This window comes from Pan paniscus, chromosome 19 (genome assembly GCF_029289425.2).
Source record: "Pan paniscus chromosome 19, NHGRI_mPanPan1-v2.0_pri, whole genome shotgun sequence".
Classification (NCBI taxonomy): Eukaryota; Metazoa; Chordata; class Mammalia; order Primates; family Hominidae; genus Pan; species Pan paniscus.
This window is the reverse complement of record NC_073268.2, coordinates 17,887,577-17,897,977: the sequence shown is the minus strand read 5'-3', so window position 1 is coordinate 17,897,977 and position 10,401 is coordinate 17,887,577. Positions and strand designations below refer to the sequence as shown.

At 38.3% G+C, this 10,401-nt stretch overlaps 1 protein-coding gene across 16 annotated transcripts in view; it reads right to left on the bottom strand.

Moving 5' to 3' along the window:
* Positions 1-1,400: 1,400 nt before the first annotated feature.
* Positions 1,401-10,401, bottom strand: part of CDC27 (cell division cycle 27) — a 71,572-nt gene continuing 62,571 nt past the window's right edge. For 12 of the 16 annotated variants that reach the window (XM_003809514.6, XM_008961740.5, XM_003809515.7 and 9 more), the window contains 3 exons: positions 7,089-7,163; positions 5,658-5,814; positions 1,401-4,218 (listed from right to left, as the gene is read on the bottom strand). In XM_003809514.6, coding sequence (XP_003809562.1) covers positions 4,136-4,218; positions 5,658-5,814; positions 7,089-7,163 — 315 coding nt within the window. In that variant the 3' untranslated portion in view covers positions 1,401-4,135. The remainder of the gene's footprint in view (positions 4,219-5,657; positions 5,815-7,088; positions 7,164-10,401) is intronic. The other 4 variants (XM_024926145.4, XM_024926146.4, XM_008961742.4 and 1 more) reach the window with 1 other exon arrangement.

Below are 10,401 nucleotides of genomic sequence, written 5' to 3'. Positions count from 1 at the left end.
CATGTTTAGTCCTGGCTACCTGGGTGGCTGAGGTGGGAGGATTGCTTGAGTCCAGGAGTTCGAGGCTGCAGTGAACTATGATCATACTACTGCACTCCAGGCTGCGGGGCAGAGCGAGACTGTCTTAAAAAAAATGCTAGAGAAGACAACTTACAGTTACCATTAAATATGACTTGAAACCTCCAGAGGAAGTCCAAAACTAAAATATAAGATTCTGAACATACACTAATGCCAAAAGTGCCCAGTTTTATCATTTAATAGCTGAGCCTGTTTTCTGTTTTGTAAAATGAAGTAATACCTACCTTCTAGTGATGAGAATTGAAAATACCATCCACAAAGCAAGTAACAAAATCCATAGACCAGGATCTCAGCAAACATAGCTTTTAAACAAAGTTTGCACTTATAAAGAAAAATAAAACCTATACTGAACCTTCATGAACCTAAGTTGTCAGCTAAACAAGCCAAAGAATAGCTCCATGTCTAAGCTGCTGTTTATCCTTGTTCAGCTGACATTAAATGGCAGGTCCTAGGGAAGGTTATGAGGTCTGCATTGTTCCCCTTGGAACTGCCCAGCTCACCCCACCTTCATGTTTTTCCCTGTTACTGCCTTTTCTTCAAGTCTGAATAAAACCCTTCAGCTCTTTGTACTTTCTCCAAGATACCAAAAAAAAAAAAAAAAAAAAAAAATTTCAAATTAGAGTAAAATTTAGTTTCTACATCTTACTTCTTTCAGATCCTGACCTTTTTAAATAGATTCTAATTGGAACAAAAAAACCTTTGTGTCCCTTTTGAAGAAATTTCAGAAATCACGTGATCAAAGAATAAGCAGTTGACTTGCAAATTCACAGCTGCTGGTTGGTAAGGGGCTTCTGTAGTTTGAAAAAAGGTATTCTAAAAATTACCATTGTTTTTGTCATAGTATTTATTTTGATATTCCAAATAATACTAAAAAAGAGTATGACCGTTTAAAAATATAAATATATTAAAAGAGTGTAAGTTTTAAAAAATTAGATAAACATTGCTCTAGTTTTTTGTGAAACATAAAACTGTATCTCTGTTTTTCTGTGCCTTCTTACTAAAATACAGATGGCACAGCTTTCATATAGCTTTAACAACTTGATTATAAATTGCTTTCAAAAGTAACTTATTTGGATTTTCCATATCCTTTAATGAATTGCAAATATATTAACAGAAAAGACTTTCCCCCTCAACACTGTACAATTTCTGAAATAAGTCAGTTAAAGCAAAAAGAAGACACAAAATTACATTGTTTCAATGCAAACAGAACACACACTTCATACCCACACTTGCATTTTCCCAGGTTTTCACAAAGAAAATGGGTCACCATATTTCTCAGTGAAGACTCATACTATACTCTGGCTAATCAGAGACTTCCAAACTTTTTTCTTCAAAAAGAGCATTTTTAATAGACTAAATACTGGTTATCATTGAGTTTTTGTTTAAGGTACAACAGCAGCATGGTTCAAATGTTACTTGTAGTTCTCGGAAAAATTAAAAATTTTAAGTGATGAATACAGAAAATGTAGGGACCACCTTTCATTCTTTTGAGTACCACTGTTCTCTTAAAAAAAATTCTAACCTTCTAAAATCCCAGAGTTAAGAACCATTTCCAAGGGGAAAAACAAATCCAAGGCCACAACATAACTTCTGAACAAGTGTGTGCGCATATATATATGTATATAGATGTATTAAGTTGGTGCAAAAGTAATTGCAGGTTTTGCCATAAAAGTCATGGCAAAAACCACAATTACTTATGCACCAACCTAATATATGTGTGAAACAGAGAAAAGGATGTCAAACTACTTAATTTAATTTCTGTAAAATAAACTTCTGAAGTTTGAAGCAAACATTTTGCTTGATCAAAATGTGTTCTTCTTCGGGTTGTTTGATCCCCATTCCATGCAAAAAACCAAACCAAACAAAAAAAGAAACTGCAAAAGCCAGAAAGTGTTACTACGTGGGAAATAAGGCTTCAAATACCTAAATGACTTTGAAAGTAGGTATGAGGAAAAATAAAATAGGCCAAGCTTGGGCGGAAACCGTCCCACAACCAGCCATTGCCATGGCATGTCTTACAAAACGATCCTTTTATCCTTGGTCTCAAAAAATCAGTACCAGAAAGACTCTCACCTCTGGCACATAAATTCCTGCTACAAAAAGATAATTATACTTCAGCAAGTTATGTTCTAAGCTTAGCTTTCTCCAGGCTTTATAACGCAGAACTCAGGTTGAAGCTTTCTATAAAACTCTAAATGACACTGTTATACAGCACCTTGTGCTTTGCCAATTAAAAAAATAAAAGAATCTAAAATTAAATATTACAGAACTAATGGATAATAAAATAGCATACGTGTTAGAATCCAAGTGCTAGCCTCTGGGAATTTTTCATTATATTTATTTTCTCCCAACTGTTCCTTTTTTTAAAAAAAGTATTGTTTTAGACAGTACATATACATAAATTTAGGTAGGGAAATCTGTTAAATATCTCTCTGGCACCTGATACCTAAAGACCCTGACTTGAATTAATTTATAAATTGTACCTAATCCATGTTCAAATGAGATTAACAGTAAATTATAGAAAATTACTGAGTCTACAGGCTAAAATTTTTTTCACATCTTTTGTAATCCACCTTATTTTCACAGCTTGACTAACAAATACAGGTAAGTTTGTCCTTCATCAAATAATCCAAAATAATAACTGTAGGCCTGTCATTCATAAGAAACTATAATTTGTTATATTCTGACATTGGCACTTAATAAAATGTTAACAACTAAAGTTTCTCTAAAAATTTCAATACATTACAATAAAGGAGATAAACAATTTAAGACTGTTTAAATCTGTTACTGTGGAATTCCAATAATTATCATTTTATATGCATAATTAAATTCTTAAAATTGTGGCCATTTTCCAAAGACACCAATCTATATTATGACAAACTCAGAAGAGAACCTATCTCCTTCATAAGAATGTTTTTTCCCCCAAGCTAAAAATTTCCAACATCCTAAACCCAATTACTCTTAGTAAATGTTTTGGTGACTCACACTACTGAAAAAATCTGAAGCAGAGAGTCAAAAAGAATGGAAAGGATCTCAACCAAAGGTAACCACACATTCTTACACTCTGCTTAAGCAAACACTTAGAAAAGTCAAAGGGATGTTTTGAACAAATATAGATTCAAGGTTATGGTACAATTCTGATTATATTAAGGCTTTCACTATCATGATCTCTTAAAAGTCTCTCCACTTTAGTGTTCTCCTTCTGATTCATATGGTGAACTTAAGGGGTTATTAAGGGCCTTGTTTTGGCTTCTCAGTGGGGAACCACTCTATCATCTCTGAATGTTAAAGGTGATCCCACAGAGCTCAAAGAGAAGAGGCAATATGGTAAGAAACAATTTTAAAGTTTGCAATACCAAGACAACAATGATCAACACTTTGAAGCAAGATGAATAAATTAAAATTCTTGGTTAGACATTAAAGCATTCTTGCCAAGAATAAGTGTACACTGTATGGAGGGATATTTGATTCCTACATACGAGTCCCAATATGCCCATTACATTTGTTTATGGGAGATACTGCAAGTTTAAGGTAATTTACATTCCTTGGCAATCAAGTCACTGTTATAGGCAACGTCTTTTATTGTTCCATCTGGCACTTGCAAACACCATTCTTGAAGAACCTAGAAATGAAGGTCAGTTACTCTGTTTATCAGGAACAGAACCAAATAAAAACAAATTTTTGAAAAAGCAACCAAGAAACTCTGGTTCATCACTATTTTCCATATCTAATGGTTCCTTCAAGATAAAACATAACTCTTCCTTTCATGATACTTTCCAACAAAGGGAGATTAAAGAAAAACAGAAAAGAAAGTTCCCCACCCTACCCCCCATAAATTGTCATTCATACTGGTAAAAGAGCCAGTCTTGTTAGCAGCTAAATATTGCACTGCCTTTCATTCTGTATACAGTCAGGGTCCAATGAAAGTGGCACACTCATGGTATAAGTGACGGACGATGACACCGCCAGCTCAAGAGTAAAGACTCAGTATACAGAGGGACAAGAAACATGTCAGCACTAGTCACACATCCAGTTGTAAAAGTCTGATTTCCAGAAGTTAAAATTCATCACTTTCAGCTGCATGAAGTTGTGTGTCATCCGCATCTGTCATGCTGCTCTCCTGGGATTCATCTGTTCCCACTTTAAAAATAAAACAAAAGTCCACAGTAAGTTTTCTGACAAATATATCCTGTTGGTTCATGAAAACAAGTAAGAAAAATTGTATTATATTCAGAGAGATAAAACCCTAAATAAAGGCCCTTAAAAATCCTCATATCCTTTAATAAAATGCAACTCAAGTTTCCTAACTTTATAATAGGTCTGATATTAGCTTACTGCATTTTACCTTTAAGTTTTAACTACCAAAACTGCCTCTTCCTAATGAGTTCCTTATTCCTGCCCTAGGAATTACAACTAGCTAGTTCTCTGAGACATTAAAAAAAAAAAATTGACATTTCCCCCAACCTCCAATCACTGACTCCACTTTAAGAATACTCCCTGCTAGTCCACAGAAACACAGACTATAACCTTCAGTTTCAAAAGGTTTATGGGGTCGGTCTATCAGTCAATCAATCAATCAATCAATCAATCATCTATCTTGCTCTGTCACCTAGGCTGGAGTGCAGTGGCACAATCATAGCTCACTGCAGCCTCAAACTCCTGGGCTCAAGTGGTATGATTCTCCTGCCTCAGCCTCCCAAGTAGCTGGGACTATAGACACGTACCACCACAGCCAGCTACTTTTAAAAATTTGTTTAGAGACAGGGTCTCACTGGCTAGTCGTGAAATCCTAGGCTCAAGCAATCCTCCCACCTCAGCCTCCTGAGTAGCTGGGATTACATACGCAAGCCATCATGCCTGGCATATATATATATATACTTTTTTTTTTTTTTGAGACAGAGTTTCATTCTTGTCATCCAGGTTGGAGTGCAATGGCGTGATTTCGGCTCACTGCAACTTCAGCCTCCTGGGTTCAAGCAATTCTCCTGTCTCAGCCTCCCGAGTAGCTAGGATTACAGGCGCCCGCAACCACGCCCAGCTAATTTTTGTATTTTTAGTAGAGACGAGGTTTCACCATGTTGGTCAGCTGGTGTCATCTCCTGACCTCAGGTGATCCACCCACCTCCACCTCCCAAAGTGTTGGAATTACAGGCCTGAGCCGCTGCGACTGGCCCCATGGCTTATAATTTTAATTAAAGCCTTTCACCAAGTTTTCTGGAACAAAGGCATCTAATCAGAATTTATCTTGTCAGAAATTTCTCCATTCTCTTATTTAAAAAACTACATTTTTATGAAGCAGATAAAACAGTACTGGTTACATATTCAAACATAAATTGAGGTCCAGGTAAAACTTAGCAATGAATTTGTCAAAGTCACACAGCAAACTAGATCCAGAACAGAGACTCATTATCTGACTTTATATGCATTTTGTTATTACATCACCCTGTTCAATTTCCCTAAAAGTCCATTTGGTATAATGAAAACACCATGGTTAGAAAAATAAAATAAAAGAGTAGCCTACAAATCCTTATGCAAAAGGTAACTTTCTAAATACTCAAAATCATATGTATGATACTTACTGATCTGTTCTTCTTGGGTTATTGGCTCCTCATCATCTGGAAGATAACGCTTATCAATTGCCTCTTTAATCTGGTTATTGGCTCCTTTAGGATCTAAATCCATAGCCCAAGAGAAATTCATCAGGGCGAGGTGCGTTTGACCTAACTTCTTGTAAACCTAAAAATAAACAGCAGCACTACATTTTTCATTAAGTTGTGAGCTTCAACTATAAAATTCTAACTATATATATACTTATTTATTTATTTTTGAGATGGAGTCTCACTCTATTACCCAGGCTAGAGTGCAATGGCACGATCTTGGCTCACTGCAACCTCCACCTCCCAGGTTCAAGCGATTCTCCTGCTTCAGTCTCCTGAGTAGCTGGGACTACAGGTGCCCACCACCACCCCTGGCTAATTTTTGTATTTTTAGTAGAGACAGGGTTTTGCCATGTTAGCTAGGCTAGTCTCAAACTCCTGACTCAGGTGATCCACCTGCCTCCCAAAGTGCTGGGATTACAGGCGTGAGCCACCGCGCCCAGCCTCTACAATTCTAAATATTTATAATTTAAATTAGGCTCCTGATTTATGTGCTCTAAACTCATTCTAAGGGTAGGACATTTTCTTCCTACAGATGAACTCATACCAGCTTTTGAGTTCCTTTTAATATGATCAGACATTATTTTCAGAATTCCTTGCTTCTATCTTTCAGGTAGTAAGTTTCCAATAAATATCACTCTAAATGGAACAATGATAATGGGATTAAATGGATTATAAACTGCTTAATTAACTTTCATTTACAGTGATTTTAAATTGAGTTATATCAACTCTTTACAACTGTCCACAGTCACCTTAACTAATTGGCATATGGAGGTCTAGTCTATAAAAAACTGACTAGTCTGGCCTTGGGACTCTCAGAAGCCATTTCTCTTAATCAAGACAACACAGTGCCATTCATGTTCTTCTACTTTTTTTTTTTTTTTTTTTTCTTTCTGAGACAGAATCTTGTTCTCTTGCCCAGGCTGGAGTGCAGTGGGGTGATCTTGGCTCATGGCAACCTTTGCCTCCCAGGTTCAAGTGATTCTCGTGCCTCAGCCTCCGGAGTAGCTGGGATTACAGGCATGTGTCACCACGCCCAGCTAATTTTTTGTATTTTTAGTAGAGGTCAGGTTTCACCATGTTGGTCAAGCTGGTCTTAAACTCCTGACCTCAGGTAATCTACCTGCCTAGGCCTCCCAAAGTGCTGGGATTACAGGCGTGAGGCACCATGCCCGGCTAGGATATCATTTTCTTAAGTGTTAGAACTAAATCTGTTATTCCCAGAGCACTCAGTTCGGAGCTTTAGTTGAATTTGCTCAATAGATATTGTACAGGAAGTATTACATTTATTCTTATAAAATGTCATTATTTGCTATGAAAGTCACTGTTTGGGACCATGACCCCAGTCTTTACCTTTCCTATTAAGAAGTAAACGAGGGATTCTTTGGGAACAATTTGTTTCAATTCTTCAAGTTCTTGTAAAGCAGACTGAAAAAGGCAAAGAAAAACCTTAAAGTAGCAAAAATTTTTAAAGTTTTGACCAAGCGTTTTTACTTATTTGATTTCCCAAATCATCTTCACAAAAGCTAACTAAATCTTAATCAATGTACTTCCTTATTGTATTAGTTCTTATTGTTGTGAAAATAAAATGCATACTTATATGACAATAGGTACTAAGAAATGGCAGGCACTCTAGTACACTGAAAATACACACACACACACACACACACACACACACACACACACCCCTCTTCGTGAAATATGCAGGTGGTAACAATCCTTGCTTTTGGTCATCTATCTATCTATCTATCTATCTATTCATTTTTATTTATTGAGGTGGAGTCTCGCTCTGTCGCCCAGGCTGGAGTGCAGTGGCGCCATCTCTGCTCTCTGCAATCTCCGCTTCTCAGATTCAAGCAATTCTCCTGCCTCAGCCTCCCGCGTAACTGGGATTACAGGCATGCGCCACCACACCCAGCTAATTTTTGTATTTTTAGTAGAGACGGGGTTTCACCATGTCAGCCAGGCTGGTCTTGAACTCCTGACCTCAAGTAATCTGCCCGCCTCAGCCTACCAAAGTGCTGGGATTACAGGCGTGAGCCACCATGCCTGGCCCAGTGATTTATTTTTTAACGAAAAATAACTATATAATTTTTCAGAACAACAAAAAGTTATTGAGAAGAGTGGCATTAACATTTTTGCAAGTCTCTGTTAGTAGAAGACAGCTAGATTCTCACATCTATCTGCTTCTCCATTTAATGTTTCGATATCACATATTATGTAGCTTTTGGAAAATTCTACTGTCCATTTGGACAGAATGAGAGTGAAAAAGGTAAATAACGTCAAGATATTATTGTAAAAATAGCTTTGACCTCTAGGACTCCTTGGAAGGATTTTAGGGACCCCCAGAAATTCCCAGACCACTCTGAGAATTATTACTTTAAAGACATCTTTTTTTCTTTTTTGAGATGGACTCTCATTCTGTCACCCAGGCTGGAGTGCAGTGGTGCGATCTCTGCTCACTGCAACCTCTGCCTCCTGGGTTCAAGTGATTCTCCTGCCTCAGCCTCTCGAGCAGCTGGGATTACAGGGGCTTACCTGTAATGCCTAATTTTGTTTTGTATTTTTAGTAGAGATGGGGTTTCACTAAAGTTGCCCAGGCTGGTCTTGAACTCCTGACCTCAGGTGATCCACCTGCCTTGGCCTCCCAAAAGTGCTGGGATTACAGGTGTGAGCCACTGCACCCAGCCTTACTTTAAAGAAATCTTTTTTTTTTTTTTTTTTTTTTTTTTTTTTTTGAGATGGCGTTTCACTCTATCACCCAGGCTGGAGTGTGGTGTCGTGATCTTGGCTCGCTACAACCTCTCCCTCCCAGTGTCAAGTGATTCTCCTGCCTCAGCCTCCTGAGCAGCTGGAATTACAGGTGTGTGCCACCATGCCTGGCTAATTTTTGTATTTTTAGTAGACAGGCGGTTTCACCATATTGGCCAGCTGGTCTCGAACTTCTGACCTCAAGTGATCCTCTCACCTTGGCCTCCCAAAGTGCTGGGATTACAGGCGTGAGCCATCATGCCTAGCCTTTAAAGAAATCTTTTTTATTTTCCCCGAGATGGAGTTTTGCTCTGTCGTCCAGCCTGAGGTGCAGTGGCTCACTGCAACTCCCGCCTCCCAGGTTGAAGCGATTCTCCTGCTTCAGCCTCCCAAGTAGCTGTGATTACAGGCGCCCGCCACCATGCCTGGCTAATTTTTGTATTTTTAGTAGAGATGGGGTTTCACCATGTTGGCCAGGCTGGTCTTGAACTCCTGACCTCGTGATCCACCCGCCTCAGCCTCCCAAAGTGCTGGGATTACAGGCGTGAGCTGCTGCGCCTGGCCTTTAAAGAAATCTTAATCTTTAAGATGACACACTCCAATCCTCCTTCACTGCTACAACACACACAATTCAGAATTGATATGTTTTCTTTCTATGACTGCATATTATAATTGTTATCAACATTTCATGCAACCAGCATGCCTATCCCCACCCCCAACGATCTAATTACAAGGACTCATTGAGAAATAGTGTCTCACATAGCATCAGAGCTCTTAATTTTACCCTAAAGACTTAAGATTTAAATAATTAAATATCAGTACAGCACATTAAATAAGGTGATGGCTAGCAATGTTTTAGAGATGTTGAAATGGCCCCCTTGATTTTCATTTTGGAGCCAGAAAATCTCAGAAGCAATCATTAACTTTTCTTTCTTTTTTTCAAGTGACCAGTGAATGACACAGCCCCAGGAGATCCTGAGAACATGTACCTTTTAACTTTTCCTTATGCCCTTTTCATACAGTCACATTTCTATATCTAATCCATGCAGCAAATTAGGCCTCATAATTCAGCGAAGCCCCAAGCTCATACCCAAAAATGGCTATAACTGGGAGTTTTTCTGAGTCTACTGTGGCTCAGGGGGCTGCCTGATATAATAATGATAATGATAATAATAACAAAAGAGGGAGTCTCTCTGGTCCTACTTTGGATTGGAAGGCTGCCTAATTAAACAAACAAAGAAAGAAAACCCCACAAAAATGGCTATCACTATATATATCATAGTCCAGACAACTGATGAGATTAGAACTTGGGTTTCTTGAAGCAAGTAAATGCTGATTTATGTGGCCTATCTGGTAGGTATGTTGGTATTAAAATGGCTTTAAGAATAATGAATAAAGTCCTTCATATCTAAAGAGGTACATAAAGCAAATACATAAAAACAAATACTGATTTGCAATTATAGTACTTCAAAGAGTAGTTAAAAGTTGAAACGGGCTTATAAGATTTAAAATAAGCTTTATGAAAAAAAATTTTTTTTGAGACAGAGTCTCCCTCTGTTGCCCAAGCTGGAATGCAGAGGTGTGATCTGGGCTCACAGCAACCTCCGCCTCATGGGTTCAAGCGATTCTCATGCCTCAGCCACTTGAGTAGCTGGGATTACAGGAGTGCACCACCAGGCCCAGCTAATTTTTGTATTTTCAGTAGAGACAGGGTTTCACCATGTTGGCCAGGCTGGTCTTGAACTCCTGGCCTCAAGTGATCTGGCTTCCTTGGCCTGTCAAAGTGCTGGGATTACAAGCATGGGCCACGGCACCTGGCCCTAAAAGAAGGTTTTTAAAGACTCCAGTTAGATAAAAAAATTAGCTGAGCATGGTGGCTTATGCCTGTAGTCCTGGGTACAAGGAATTCAGCCTA